The sequence below is a fragment of the Cokeromyces recurvatus genome, assembly GCF_025118155.1.
Source record: "Cokeromyces recurvatus strain NRRL 2243 chromosome Unknown BX663scaffold_45, whole genome shotgun sequence".
Classification (NCBI taxonomy): domain Eukaryota; kingdom Fungi; phylum Mucoromycota; class Mucoromycetes; order Mucorales; family Mucoraceae; genus Cokeromyces; species Cokeromyces recurvatus.
In genome coordinates, this window is record NW_026251431.1 from 127,350 (window position 1) to 142,752 (window position 15,403).

Below are 15,403 nucleotides of genomic sequence, written 5' to 3' on the forward strand. Positions count from 1 at the left end.
AAAGTGCCACCTCCAATGTGGTTGTCCCAGCTCACTCCAGTGAGCCAACGACTTAATGCTGTTACAGGTAAGAAGTTGTAACAATTTTGATTTGACCAAACAGACTAAAGTATCTTAATTTCCCATATTCCCTTCTGTGTACTATTTTCATACCAATGTCCCATTTTCCTATTGGTGTCCCAATTTATTTTGGAAATAGCTAAAAAATTTTTTTTATTGACCCAACCTAGTTTCTTCGACTGTATAAGAGCAGCTACTATAATAGGTTTATAATAACCAATCAATTAATTGAGTTCAAATGCAATAGATGTAAACATAAATAACTACCATATTTAGAAATATGATTTCCCCGGGTTACAAATGATATCATAGTTTTTTATAATTGCAGCCTCTGATTGACAGTACATGTATATGTATACATATATGTATATATATTTTTTAAAAGAAAAGTAGAATGAGTTGTCTTGTATATAAATATGTATTGAATGACATAAATAGTTAATTATATCTTAGTTAAAGAAAAGAAAGAAAAATGTGGCTTGTCTTATCTTTTTTTTTTCCTAAAGTTTTCTAATAAAGAAAAAATAGAAAAATAGATGATTTAATAATAACAATAAAACATTTTCTCCGCTACTTTCCATACTACTACTATAACTACTACTATAACTGCTAGTTTCTAAAACTCATTAGAAATTCTCAGCAGATACATCGGCCACAAGTTTGCTTACTTGCTTACTTGCTTGCTTGCTTGTTTGCTTGCTTTTTTTTTTTTTTTTTTTTTTTTTTTTTTTTTTTAATTTTTTTAATTTTTTTAATTTTTTTTTTTAATTTTAATTTTTATTTTGTTTTATAAATGAGGATTTCTTTCCCAAGTTTTCTTTTAAAAGCAACTAAAATTATATTAAATAAACCTACAACAAAAAAAGTAATAATGAACCAACCATCCACTTTAATTTCAGAAGAAGAAATGAATAGTCTTCAGGAAGGTAAATTTATTCATATGCAATAGAATAAATAATAAAAAAAAAAAAAAACTTATGCAATCATTCATAGCTTTTTCATTGTACGACACTAATAAAAATGGGGCAATTAGCTTGGAGCACTTTGCTAGTATTTTGAAAAGTCTCAATATTGTACACAATGATAACAATAAAGTCAAATCTATCGTTCAAAACCTTGATAAAAATAATGATGGCCAAATTGATTTTGAAGAATTCGTAAATGCCATGACTCAATTATTATTAGACGATAATAGAACTTTAAGAAAATGGAAAACTTTTCCTAATGATGACGATAAAAAACAGAAAAATAAAATGGATAGTCAGCATTATTCTCGTAGAATGAGTAAACATGAAGCTGATGATTTAAAGCTGTGCTTTGGTAAATTCGATAAGAATGGTGATGGTTTAATCTCTGAAGATGAATTAAAAGAAGTGATGAAAGGTCTGGGTGAAAATCTTTCAAATGAAGAAATTAAAGACATGATGAAAGATGCTGATGCAAATCAAGATGGTTATATTGATTTCGAAGAATTTAAAGCATTAATACCAACTAATAATAATGAATAGATATTTATGTATTATAGTATATATTTATATAAAAAATGTTGATTATATAATGTATGATTATTGTTACACTTAATAAACGCTTACTTACAAAAAAAAAAAAAAAAAAAAAAAAAAGAATCCATTTTCTTCTGCTTTTTATATTTATTTCATCTCTACATTATACATCTAATGATTCCAGGAACAACTCCCCATTCTACTTCAGACTTTACTACAGAGACTAAACCAACATTAGGAGATATCCCACCTCCACTTGTCGGCGCTTCAACTACAGTCGTAGGCAATAAACTCTATCTCTTTGGTGGTCGACTTGTGTCCTCTCGACAAATGATAAACGAACTGTACATTCTTAATTTAGATAGCTTTATTTGGACACATCATAACACTCAAAATGCACCTCAAGCCCGTTATTTTCATTCTACATCTCTCTTTCATCACAAGTTAGTCGTCTTTGGTGGTATGAGTAGTTATCAACAGGGCCTTTGTGCTCTTGATGATATTTGTATCTTTGATCTAGACAGTATGAGTTGGCAATATCCTAATATTCCACCCAGTATTTATGCTCCTCAAGCACGATATGCACATCTTGCTGTCATTTGCTCAAGTAATAAATTGGTTATTATGGGTGGTCAAGATATGTCGAATCAGTATATAAATGAAATGAATATCTTTGATCTGACTACTCTTTGTTGGGTACAAGCGAATACAATGCCTCATCAATATGGTGCCTATCGAGCCGTTGCCTTTTGTCCTGATTCCTTTTGGCATGAAGAAGCGAATGAAGCTCTTTGTTGTGTCTATTCTAATTATAATTTTACAGACGTTACAAGAGATCTGCAAAGCTTTTGTCCATTTTCTTCATCTCAATCTGTTATCAAAAATTATTCAGAGAATATGTCAGGTGTTGTCCTACCTCCAGGATTACGGTTCCCTACTGGCGATCTCTTGGGTCATCATCTCATCTTGAACGGCACCTATCTTACACCTACACATCGTTCCTTTCATATTTGGGCCCTTAACTTGTCTAATCTCGTCTGGGTCAGGATCGATACTGGCCAGGTTCTCTCTCAAGGTTCTTGGAACCGTGGTGTTCTGTATGGTCAAAGATTCATTGTGTTTGGTGATAAATCACGTGATTTACTTGAGGACTATAATCATCGTCAAGTCAACTTTACTCATGCGGTTGTAGTAGAACTAGAGGCATTCGGTATCTATGTTAATCCATCAGAGACATGTGCACCTATTGCTCAAGAATTGGGTCTAAGTATGTTGAGTGAATTAGCCGACATGGAATTTCAGACAGATGATGGAAGAACGATTCCTGTTAATTCAGCAGTTGTCACACTTCGTTGGCCTCATTTTGCGAAACTAAGTGCTAATAAAGATCATACTCATCGATTATTTCATTTCCCCGAGAGTTATTCAGTAACATTAGCATTTCTACAATACATTTATACAGATCATCTCATGACAGCTCAACAACATCAACCCCACATTCTTTCTCGATTACTAGTATTAGCAGACATGTATGGATTAAGTCGTTTAGCACAATTGGCTACCCATGCTTTACATCAAATCTTAACCATCTCAACAGCCTCTATGGTTTATGAAACTGCAACCCTCACAAGTCGATATGCTCTTCAAGTACGTGCATTACGTGTTCTGTTTAATGCTAAAAAGATGCTTGAACAACAAGACCCTCGTCATTTACTTCATACTTCGAAATCATCTACAACCGCAATGCCGACCACTACTACTCAAGAACAAGTACCTCCATCTCCTAAACATTCAAAATCATCTCACTATCCAAAAAATACTGGATTTCTAGAAAGAAAGAGTAGTATTGTACCCACAAATCAATTTATTGAGCGACCTAATATGGGCGTCCCCTTTTAAAAAAGAAAAGAAAAGAAAAGAAAAGAAAAGACAGTCCTTCTTTCTCTCTCTCTCTCTCTTTCATTTTTTTTTTTTTTTTTAATCTTTCATTTATTTATATCGATTTATCTAATAAAAGTTGATCAATTTGTGTTTTGGAATAACCAAGTACATTTGACAAAATGTCATTGGTATGTGCACCCAAGACGGGTGGAGGTAAACGCACTGTAGTGTGGGCTTCACTAAACTTGACAGGTGGGCCTACTATCTTGATCTTGCCTACTGTCTCATGTTCGATTTCATGTACAAGACCCCTTGCGACAATCTGAGGATGTTCAAAGGTTTGTTGAATAGTATGAATGGGAGCAAATGGGAATCCAGAGCCATCCAACTTCTTTAACCACTCTGCCGTTGTAGCCTGTTGAAATCGTTCTTCTAGAATACGTATCATCTCTGTTCGATGTTTGACACGATCTGTATTACGTTTAAATTTAGGGTTATCCACAAGATGTTGGAGATCAAGACGGTCGCAGAGCTTAGCAAATTGACCGTCATTACCTGCTCCAATCATGACAAAGGAATCTAAAGTAGGGAAGACTTGATAAGGAACAATAGATGGATGTGAGGTACCCATACGTGTTGCTTCCCTTTGTCCGATAAGAAAGTTAGAGGCAATATTGGCTAATGAAGCAACTTGGGATTCAATCAAGGAACAATCAATGTGTTGTCCACGACCTGTAACTCCACGTTGAATAAGTGCAGCCAAGATAGCACTATGAGCATACAATCCAGTTGTAAGATCTATATTTTTATAATACCACCGCCACAAAAGAGAGAGAGAGAGAGAGAGATGAATGACAAAAAAAAAAAAAAAAGGACCTACAAATATTTTTAAATTTACCTGTGATGGCCACGCCTACTTTAACAGGTCTTCCATCTTGTTCACCTGTAATATGCATTAATCCAGCCTCAGCCTAATGATATTATTATTAAGAACAACAACAAATATATATATGTATAGTCTCTCTCTCTTTCTCTCCTTCAAGTACCTCAATAATCACGTCGTAGCCAGGTCTGTTTGCATAGGGACCTGTCTGACCATATCCAGTAATGGACGCATAAATCAATTTAGGATTTATTTTTTGAAGTTGCTGATATCCAAGTCCCAATTTTTCCAGTTTTCCCGGCAAATAGTTTTCGACCAAGACATCCGATTGTCTTACAAGATCTTCAATCACCTTGCGTCCACCAGATGATTTCATGTTAACCGTCATTGAACGTTTATTACGGTTAACACATAAAAAATAAGCAGATTCACTGTGGTTATTATGTGTTGCAAAAGGTGGGCCCCAAGCGCGTGTATCATCTCCTCCCTTTGGATTCTCGACCTTAATAACATCTGCCCTAAGACAATTCAATTTGTTATATAAGGAAATAAAATAAAATAAAAAAGATCCCTCATCCCCTTTTTATTATTACCCCAAATCACCCAACATCATTGTACAATAAGGACCAGCTTATGTAAAAAGGTCTTTAGCATGTAAAATTTATTATTATTATTTCTCTTTTATACCTAAAACTCGAGTTAAATCTAAAACTCGAATTCCTTCTAAAGGTCCTGCTTTACTCTTTTTTTCAATAAAATCTCTAAAATGTATTTGACATGAACTAAATCCACATTGTTGAACACTCCTTGTCCTTTTTAAAATCAATCTATGACGAAGCAACAATAAATTATTCATTTTTTTTTTTGAGAAAGAAGACAATATATAAAAAAAAAGTTAAATTTTCTTTTTATTTTGGTTTCGGAATGATAATTCTTCCCCACATTTTAATTTTAGTAGCTTTTTTTTTTCCCTCTCCGTGTGTGTGTGTGTGTAAATTAAAGTGTTAAGATGACAATGACTTCAGTTTCGGTCAAAACCATGATTGTTCCTGAAAGTATCAATTGTACACCAAGTACATCTCCTTCACCTCTTGTTAAATCTATTAATGACTGCTTTTTAATGAATGCTCGACCAGCATGATAATAGAGATATGCATTACGATTACTTTCGATAATCGCACTGAATTCACCATTAGGATCATGGTGAATAAATCTTGCATCTCGTTTAGATGCCTGTACAAAGGCAAAGGCATCCAAGGTAGTCTCATGTTGAACCTCTAATTTACCCTCTTCTTCTCTTAGACTAAACACAAGCCCATCTACATCAGATTGAAGACAAACAGATGTCATGTGTGAACTACTGGTAAAGGCACTACATAGCCAATTGGATCGGTTCTCAATTTCATCTTTTACCTGTCCATCACGACTATAGACGGTAAACAACACGGGGTGTCCTTCTTCATCAATATCTTCATCCATATCTGTCGCTGCTGGATGTTGTGAAGGTGGTGGTGGTGGTGGTGCCATTCCAGTAGGGATTCCCTCATTTGGATCTTGTGTGAATTTATTCATATGTTGCTTGATTTCTTCGAGTCGAAGCGGTGTTAAGGTCTCTAGAATACCATCATCATGATCAAAGAGTTGTGGCCATCGTGTCCTTTCATCTTCTTTTGTTAGGAATAATGTCAACGTATCATCTTCAAGCGTCCAAAGACAATCGTCTGGTCGAATGGTACTCCATAATTTACGATATGGATATGAGATTTGTTCATTTACTAATAGACTGAGGTGATCCTTTACAAATTTACAATTAATGGAGGATTTGGGTGTACCTGAAGGTAGCTTGAACATCACCGTCATATCAGGTCCCTCTTGACTCCATTGATAGGCGGGTGATGTTACTGGCTTTCTGTCAATATCCATCATCTCTTCTTGATCTTCTACCTCTGACAGTGAAATACGTTGAAAGCGTGTTTCACTACCCAAAACCAATCGACCATTTGGTGTTATCGAGTAATAGACCGGAACCTCAGAGCCTCTCAAGATAAATAACACTCTAGGATGAATCACAATCGTATCATCATTTGTATTGGGTAAATCCATTTCCATCATGGCAATATTAAATTCTGTCTTTTGTTTAGCATTAGCACGACTGTAGACAAGAAAGGTGATTGTAGCGGCCGTGCGTTGTCCCGTCAATAGAACACAAGGAACAGGTGAAATACCTTCATCCCCAGTTCCAGGATAAGCTACAGTAGCTAATGAAGCACCTACAAATTGTCCCAGCTGTGTCTCTTCAATACCTATCAATTCAATGTCACCTACTCCATTTGAAACTAATAGCAGATCTCGACCCAGTGCTATCACTGAAGGTAACTGAAGGTCTAAGGGTACTGAGCTATCAGGTTCAGTAAATGAAGGTATAGGTCCAATGGGTTGAATAAGTTCACTAATCAAATGAATCGATGTTTCTTTTGTAAGCTATAACAATAATAAAAAAAGAAGACGTGTTTAATTAAAGAGAAAAAAGAAAAAGAAAAGAAAAGAAAAAGTTGATTCCACTCATTATTTCTTTCTGAAAAAAAACACTTCACTTACATTGTTAAAGACAATCATGTACAAATGGAAATTCTGATCAATAAAAAAAGCGGATCCTCTATTTTTATCGAGTGGATAACCATAAAAGAGGCTACTGAGACGAATACGTGCTTGCAAATCGCGGAAGCCTATACGTCGATCATTGGATTGTCGAAAGGGTTGTAAAGTTAATGATGTTCGAAATAGTTTAGATTCAGGAAAAGCGCTTAATTTGTAGCTTTCGAATTTAGGATTAAGTTTAGAAGGATCAGGTCTAAATTGTGAATTCATGTTTATATTTATATGTTTATCTATTTTTTTTTAGAAAAAAAAATGCAGCAGAAAAGTGGTAATGACAACAAGCGTATTATTATCCTTTCCTATATACACCCTTTATTTTACATAATTTCCAAAAACTGTCTGCTCTTGTATGGCACTTATTGTCTTCAGCTACTACTACTGTCTAAGTGACTCTAATTTTCTTTACTTTTTTTTTTTTTTTTAATTAATTGATTAATGGTGATCATTACAAATACACGTTTATATAAGTTTTTAAACTATTTTCATATATTATTTAGTAGAGAGTCTAAAAGTTTGCAATTTTAGCATAAAAAATGTATAATTTGATGAGTTTTCTTTTTTTTTATTTTATGATTAAAAGAAAAAGGAATTAAGTGATTATTTTCGATAATAACATTTGCAAACAATTGCAAGAGTTGGTACAAATCGTCGAGGAAAAAAACCCCCCCCAATAGTTAAGAAATCCGCATGTATCTAAGGATTACTTTGGTTGCATTAAATGTTAACAAAAATTGTAGATTGAACATGGTTAAACTTAAAACACATAAAAGTATTAAGTTTAGCCATTTCTCCTTGACAAAAGTTCATGACAGTTTATGGACAACGAAATTAAGCCAATCATATTGAGTTTTAAAACACGTTTTATTATACAAGTCGCGTTGTTTAAACAACGTCTTCGCGTATTCCCTTTTTTTAATAGAAGAAAAAAAAAAATGCCATACACAAATAAAAAAGAAAGCTTTGATGATCCAACAGAATTTACTACAACTCCATTCCAACTCCTCGATGAGCACTTACGTTGCCCAATTTGTAAAGAGCTCTTCAATACTACCATCATGCTAAGTACGTGTTCTCATTCCTTTTGTACACTTTGCATTCGTCGTAGTCTATCAACAGAACAAATATGTCCCAAATGTAGAAAGCCTGCTTATGAAAACAGCCTGATCCATAACTATGATCTAGATAATGTTGTACGTCTATGGCGTGAATCTCGGTAAAAGTAAAACCAAAAAAAAAGGGAGGGGGGGAAATCTTGAATGACTGAATATACATTAAATAAACTAACACTGGGGCATTTAGGAAATTGTTTTTAGAGCTGGATAAAAAGACTACAATAGAACAACAACAAGAGGAAAATATTGAACAAGTATCAAGCGATTCGGAATCTATTTTAATAGTTGATGATGATGATAAAAGTGAAGATTTTATACCATCCAATTTAAAAAACACTCGATCAAGTTATAATAAAAGTACTAGAAAATCAACACGATTACAAAAGAATGAAGCATCCAATATAGATGATGATCAGCAGCAGCAGCAGCACCACCACCACCACCAACAGCAACAACAACATATACCTTCTCAACAACAAAATTCTCCCGCAAACGAAAAAGATTTAAAATGTAAGGATAAACAAAATCAAATTCTGGACAACATAGATACTCATTTATTTTACTAGTATCATCTATGGTTCAGTGTCCAGTCTGTTTACAATATATGAAATATAGTGTACTTGATTTACATATTGAAGGCTGTTTACAGGGAGATCGCAGGATACCTCCTGACCCTATACAAAGATCCAATTCATATCCATCCTCGTCTTCTTCTAATCATAGTAGCAATAATAGCACGTCAATCTCTCTTCAACCTAAAAAGTAACGAAAATAAAAAAAAGTGAAGCATATATGCATATTGAAGTAGATATTAATATACATGTAATCATTAGACAAAAACAAGTGGATTTAGGAAAGAAGCCTGTGAAACAAGTATATACGATGATGAGTGATAAAGAATTAAGAGAATGTCTTAGGGTAAAATGATACCAAGACTAATAATGAATCAATCAATCAATCCAAGCTAACATAACATATTAATTATAGTCTTTGAATTTACCTGACCATGGAGACAGACAAACTAAAATATGGCGTCATAAAGAGTATTTAAATTTATATAATGCAAATGTTGACTCTGATAATCGAGTGAGTGCGAAAGTTTTGATTGAACGTTTACAAGCTATGGAGAAATTAAGACTATCCAATAATCAATTAAAACGGAAATTAACAGATCCTGATGAACATAAAGTAAGTCTTTCATACACAATCATACAAGACGAAAACATTAATCCTTTTTTATAGCTAAAATATGCGGATCATTTTTCACAATTAATAATGGACGTGAAAAAAAGGAAGCCCAAGGAAACAGAAGATAATAAAATTCCTCAATAAAAATTGTTAGAAGAAAAGGATACTCATAATAAATTTGTCCACCTACATACATATTTAGATTTCTTACAATCTACTCATAGTGGAGTCATTGTTGTTTTTTTTTGTTTAATAATAAAATTATCTTGTATTACATAATCATTCGTATACTGGCTTTTATTAACAACGATAGTATATTCTTTAAAAAGAATATACGCATGTGTATATTAAATCATACAAACTTCTAATAACTAAAAGACTAAGCAATACATATCAGTATTATGAAGGGGCTTTTTTTTTCCCTTTTTTCTTTTTTACATAAGCTTCTTTTATTTTTAAGCCTTTACTGCGGTATTGTTTAATGACAATTGGTTCTTTTTTTTTTTTAAAAAAATTCATAATAAATTTTTTTTTAATTGTGAATCAGACACAAGCTGTCACAAAACTGGAACAAAACTAATATTTTATCCAATGAAAAAAAAATTTTTTTTCACATATTCAATTTCAGCGAAAGTCCAAAAACTATAAAAAGGCTCGAAAAGTAAGCAAAATGAATTTTTTCTTTAGTGACCGTACTCTACAGGATCTGTATACAGTACGTTTCAATTCTATGTTTTCCAAACTAGATACAATCTCCAAGTTAGTCGATGATTTTTAGTAGACCTTCTTTAGAGTGAAGTGTGGCGAATTGTTATCTCTCTGAGTACTTTTCGTCAGTTGATGATCTCGCCTGTCTTTTATTCCAAGGACATGGCACGGAAGGAGCTACAAGTCTGATAACTTAACCTTTTCTTTTTATATATTTTTATATTATAAATAAAAATGAAAAAAATGACTTACATGAAGATTTTTTTTGTGTTGTTTATCGAAAATTGGTCTTTATGTTTACATGTATATTTTTTTTTTTCGACTAAATGTAAAGAAAAAAGAGATATAAACTTAAAAATAAATTCCTATTTGTTCGAAAAAAAAAAGAAGGGCCATTTTGTTTAAATTTAGTGTAAATACTAATAGAAAGTGCGCCTGGGTGTGTTCATCAAAAGGGGAGGATACCTCACAACTTGTACAAAATAATGTCAGCAAAGTGCTGCAAACAATGAATCAGCCTGTATCTATAGAAGTTAATTCTCGAGACTTTGATTGTCTACTTGCTGCCGTTTGCTTTTATGTACAGGTAGTTTTTATCGACATTTACTAAAATGTAGTTTAGCAATGAGTATCCTAAGTTAAAGAAACTTTAAACAATTAGAATCCTGTCAAAACAATTGTTACTGGATAAGGATCTCAATCTTCAGTCACGCCGATGCTTTTACTTGATAAATCAGTCTACAGTGGCTCAAATTATTTTCCGTAGTAATAAACTACCTACTACTGACATATTACTTTCTACGTTGCTTCCCCATATCCGAAGTTTATATGTGTACGTTCAGTAATATAAATTTAAACACAATTCTGGTAACTCTGTACTAAATAATTCTAATAATCTAGAATAAAAAAAAAAAAAAAAAAAAAAAAAAAAACTAAAGTCTTCACAATTCGCTTCTCCTTGGATAGTTTGTTGGCCAAAGACCTACACCATTTTGCATGGAATGGGTTATCTATTTCATTATGTCAATTTAATGTATTGATTATCGTAGACTAGCATACTCGTACTATTTCTGATTTTTTCTTTCGCTTTTTTTTTTCTTCTCTTGACTCCTAAGAGGTTTTTATTACCTTTTCTCTCTTTCTCTTTTTTTTTTTTTTTTTTTTTTTTTTTTTTTTTTTGGGAACTGATTAAGGCTATACAGCATAATTAAATTACTATGTGTTCATTGGTCGTTTTTATTTTTATTATTAAAAAATAAATAAATAAAATGGATCTTATTTAATCATATTATTATGAAATGAATAATGAAAATTTGGCAGTATTGTGTTATCTAATGACAGATCAATAATAAATAGTAAAATCTCTCTATTATTTTTTTTTTGTCAAGCCCGAGTTGTGTTATCCCGAGATCCATTTTTTTTTTTACTGTTATTATTACTACTATTTATAATTGCTAAAAATAGTAGGACTTTGTTATGTACTACAAGCCTTTTAATGCTGTTATAATAACAATCATTATTGACTCTTTTACTTTCTCTCTTCTTCTTCTTCTTCTTTACGACGTACATACTTTAGAATAACTAAAAAAAAGTTTCATTCGAGAATAAATATATAAATGAAAGGATCCTTACTTAATAAATGGTTATGCTTCTGTTTGATTTTCATTAGTTGTGTAATAGTTGATGCTCGTCCTGCAAATGGACTTGCTAAACGACAAGCTATTGATAATAATGATATAAATATACTTCACCATACAACTTCAACAAAATCAATAACCACAACAACAGCTACTACAACAGTTACTACTGCTACATCAACCCCAAATAAGGATGAACATGATGAAAACAACAACACGAATAATGACAGTACAATTATTACAGCTGGAAGTACCGAATGGTATGGTAAAGTTATGAACGTTAATTATAGTCCACATGTCCCTTTCCCCCCTCCCCTCCCCTCCTCTCTCCCAGCTTCTTATTGAACTTTTATTATATATGTATACATATATACATATATATATCTACAAACTATATAGTGGCAGTCTATGGTACTGAATCTGGGATTTCACCTCAAATGGCTTCCTTAGGAGCTGTACTCATCGTATTTGGTTTATTTTTATGCTCAATGGGTTTTAGGCTCTCTAAATTTATGTTCTTTGTTATGGGTTTATTAACTTTTGGATCTATAACCTGGATTGTGCTCGCAAATTGCAAGCCTGAAGCAGGTTATAGCAGGGACTCAATTACAATGATTGTTGTACCTGTTGGTGTGGGAGTTATAGGTGGGCTTGTTTACTATTTTATTTGGTCTCTGGCTATGTATCTTATTGGCGGTAAGTTATCTTATGATTACAAATGACGTATATAGATAGATATAAATGATTATGTATAATGCATTTATATATTTATATATATTTATATTTATAGCCTTTGGAGGATTTCTTTTTGCTACCTTTATATGCTGTTGGAAAGATGATTTTTTGATTATAAATGTAAGTCAAAAAAAAAAAAAAAATCTCATTGTTATGATAATTAATTATTTTTATTATTTAGATAATTGGAAGATATTGTTTTATAGGTGGATTTGCTCTTGTATGTGCTATTATCGTCTATTTTGCCATTCGACCCGTCATGCTTTTAACGACATCCTTTGTAGGCGCGTATATCTTTATGTTTGGTGTTGATTGTTTGGCACGAACAGGATTTATAGCAGGTCCTGAAGCACTTTATAATCATAACCCAAGAAACCTTGTTCAATATCAGCTGGGAACCAAAATTTATGTCTTATTAGCCATGATTATTTTTATGTTTCTAATGTCAGTTATATGGCAATACATTTTTAATAAGGCCATTGAGTTTGGCTTACATGTAGCAGCGGCAATAAAGGGTAAACAGGCTCATGAAGAGTTCCATGAACATCAAGATGAATTACCCGAACAACGAGACATGCCTGAACAAGCTTCTGTACATCCTCCTACTTCAACACACCATTGATCGCCCTTGAATTTTAACTATTGTATTTTATTATTTGTTTGGAAGAAGTTCCAAAGATTTTTTTTTTTAATAACATGATTATATGTCTGTTTCTTATAAATAAATAAATAAATAAATAAATAAATAAATAAATAAATAACAAAAATTTATTATGATGACTTTTCTTTGTCTCGTTGATGGTCCCTTTTTTGAGCAGATGGATTTTGACTAAAGGCCGAATGAGTTTCAGCTGCTAACTTTGAACTCCAAGGTGTAGCTAAGGTCATATAATTCAAGCCAAAATTAGAATTAGATACACGAACGTTCCAAATAACTTCCCCTGTACTAGCTTTAAGACAGTAGACGTTTTTACCCGAACCTACATACACCAAAAAATCTTGATTTCTAAGAGGTGGTTCAACAATAATAACCGGTATATTATACCATCCCCCAACGCAATTATAAGTCCATAACGTTTCTCCTGTTTCACTATCTATAGCCATCACTTTACCTCGTGCGCATCCAAAAACAATAGGCTTTATGTTAGTTAACATATCATAATCTGGGTATGACTCTTCTGTTTCCTCTTTTTGATAAGGTGGTAGTAGATTAGGCGATAATAGATTAGGAGTACTAATAATAGAGACTTCGTCTATACCAAAGCCCTATGAAGACCAAGAAAAAAAAAGGGGGGGAGGAATGATGATGATGATGAAAGAGAGAAAGCCTTATAAGTCTCTCTACACACTACTTATATATATCTATTGTAACTTACTGGCATTTTATTAACCCAAAGCGTTTTACCAGTCATTAGATCCATTGACGCTGTTCTTCCTCTTGAACCGACAATTAATCTGTCTGTATCGGTTACAAACAATGAGACAATGCCTCCTAAACCACCTGTAGGGAATTTGGCTCTCCACAAACGACTACCATCTCGTTTATGAATTGCATATATTTTTCCATGCGTAGCGCAAATCAAGATATCATTTCGATCAAATATGTGTGGAAAAGTTTCTACAAAAGATTCCTCTTCTTCATCTTCATTATCATATTCTCGACATTTTTCCTTCTTACTATTAAATAAATTCATACTTGAAGATAAAAAAAATAAAAAATAAATAAAAAAAAGAGAAGGGGGGGGATTAAAAACCATTGCTTTATCTATTTAGTAGAAGAAATTCTTTTTTTTTTCTTTCCAGGTGATCCGTTTCACAGCTAAGCATTTTTTTTACCAAAAAAATACATAAATAAATCACGTATACACTACTAGAATAACATGATTCTACCCACTACGGCATTGAATAAAAAAAAATAAAGTAAAATAAGTCAGACAACTAAACCAAAAATAACGCATTACGTAGTCAAATACGAAGGATAACTTAGTAAGATACATTATTCTATATTCATGTAAACATAATATTGAATATTTAACTAATTAATAAAGATAGCTCTACAGACTTTGAGTGTATATATTGTAATTTTTTATCTCATCATCTTGTATCTCTTCTTCTTTTTTTTTTTTTTTTTTTTTTTTTTTTTTTTTTTTTTCAACAAAAAGACCAAAACTTCTCGACAAAGTTCAATTCAGATAGGTAAGACAGGAGATGCGCTCATAATTTCTTTGCTGAATATATGTACTCATATTTATGGATAAGCACTGCCTATTACAAAAAGGCAACTCGGCTTTATATTTAAACTATTTCATTTCATTCATATAATGTCTTTTAAGAACTTTAAATAATGATCTGTTATGGCACTTAATAGACTTGAATTCTTAAGGAACCATGTTAATATTTAAATAGCTCATTTTTGTGAATCTTAAAAACTCTTGTAATTTTTACTTGCGCTTATTTTAAAAAATATTGGAATAATAAAGAGAAAGAAACAAGCATGGATAATAAATCACAAGAGCAGAAAAAAAAAGGGGGGATTTGCAAAGTGAAACACTTGTTTGCACTGATTTTAATGATCATTTTGTGCTAAATCAACAACTTAGTAGTGAAAAGCAAAATTTGCTCAAAATTTAAAACACCTATCATATTTTCTATATTTGGTAAAAAGGAAAAGAGGGTCCTATTCCACTTTTTTTTTTTTTTTTTTTTTGAGTATAAAGATCAGATAAGATTCCGCTATAAAAACGGTGTTCTATCAATTGTTTTACTTCTTCTTTTTGTTCTTTTTTTCTTATTTTTCTTTTAATTATATTAATAGTTGCTTATTCATTTTATTTATTTTTGTTCTTCAATTTTGAAATGTCAAGCTATACTGTCAAGATTAGCATTCAGGGCATGACATGCGGAGTAAAGTATAGAATTCATCATTTACTAATCTATCATTTTATTAACTATTATTATTATTGTTATTATTACTTTTATTTTATTTTATTTTTAAATGAACAGCATTGTGTAAAAACTATAACTACCGCATTAGAAAAT

The 15,403-nt window shown here is 32.1% G+C and overlaps 7 protein-coding genes across 7 annotated transcripts; 4 read left to right on the forward strand and 3 right to left on the reverse strand.

Moving 5' to 3' along the window:
* Window positions 1-781: 781 nt before the first annotated feature.
* BX663DRAFT_526204 (uncharacterized protein) lies at window positions 782-1,667 on the forward strand. Its single transcript, XM_051529873.1, has 2 exons — window positions 782-986; window positions 1,054-1,667. The coding sequence occupies exons 1-2, from the start codon at window positions 854-856 to the stop codon at window positions 1,566-1,568; spliced, it is 648 nt and encodes a 215-aa protein (XP_051378081.1). The 5' UTR covers window positions 782-853; the 3' UTR covers window positions 1,569-1,667.
* On the forward strand, window positions 1,657-3,492 carry BX663DRAFT_526205 (uncharacterized protein). The gene has a single exon (XM_051529874.1). It carries the CDS (start codon window positions 1,737-1,739, stop codon window positions 3,459-3,461), a length of 1,725 nt encoding a protein of 574 aa, XP_051378082.1. The 5' UTR covers window positions 1,657-1,736; the 3' UTR covers window positions 3,462-3,492.
* A 63-nt stretch (window positions 3,493-3,555) lies between these two features.
* BX663DRAFT_556177 (CoA-transferase family III domain-containing protein) lies at window positions 3,556-5,182 on the reverse strand (the record flags this gene model as incomplete). Its single annotated transcript, XM_051531694.1, has 5 exons — window positions 3,556-4,241; window positions 4,342-4,414; window positions 4,490-4,844; window positions 4,920-4,956; window positions 5,014-5,182. 5 exons carry the CDS (start codon window positions 5,180-5,182, stop codon window positions 3,556-3,558), a joined length of 1,320 nt encoding a protein of 439 aa, XP_051378083.1.
* A 140-nt stretch (window positions 5,183-5,322) lies between these two features.
* On the reverse strand, window positions 5,323-7,194 carry BX663DRAFT_443818 (uncharacterized protein; the record flags this gene model as incomplete). The annotated part of the gene is made up of 2 exons (XM_051523589.1): window positions 5,323-6,807; window positions 6,925-7,194. The coding sequence occupies 2 exons, from the start codon at window positions 7,192-7,194 to the stop codon at window positions 5,323-5,325; spliced, it is 1,755 nt and encodes a 584-aa protein (XP_051378084.1).
* Window positions 7,195-7,916: 722 nt separating this feature from the next.
* BX663DRAFT_490365 (uncharacterized protein) lies at window positions 7,917-9,864 on the forward strand (the record flags this gene model as incomplete). The annotated part of the gene is made up of 6 exons (XM_051524949.1): window positions 7,917-8,197; window positions 8,284-8,606; window positions 8,663-8,858; window positions 8,930-9,014; window positions 9,084-9,284; window positions 9,832-9,864. The coding sequence occupies 6 exons, from the start codon at window positions 7,917-7,919 to the stop codon at window positions 9,862-9,864; spliced, it is 1,119 nt and encodes a 372-aa protein (XP_051378085.1).
* Window positions 9,865-11,546: 1,682 nt separating this feature from the next.
* BX663DRAFT_526222 (uncharacterized protein) lies at window positions 11,547-13,091 on the forward strand. Its single transcript, XM_051529875.1, has 4 exons — window positions 11,547-11,894; window positions 12,029-12,325; window positions 12,420-12,484; window positions 12,546-13,091. Exons 1-4 carry the CDS (start codon window positions 11,609-11,611, stop codon window positions 12,984-12,986), a joined length of 1,089 nt encoding a protein of 362 aa, XP_051378086.1. The 5' UTR covers window positions 11,547-11,608; the 3' UTR covers window positions 12,987-13,091.
* Window positions 13,067-14,087, reverse strand: BX663DRAFT_565027 (uncharacterized protein). Its single transcript, XM_051532064.1, has 2 exons — window positions 13,741-14,087; window positions 13,067-13,630 (listed from the first exon to the last, which is right to left on the reverse strand). The coding sequence occupies exons 1-2, from the start codon at window positions 14,056-14,058 to the stop codon at window positions 13,136-13,138; spliced, it is 813 nt and encodes a 270-aa protein (XP_051378087.1). The 5' UTR covers window positions 14,059-14,087; the 3' UTR covers window positions 13,067-13,135.
* Window positions 14,088-15,403: the final 1,316 nt, after the last annotated feature.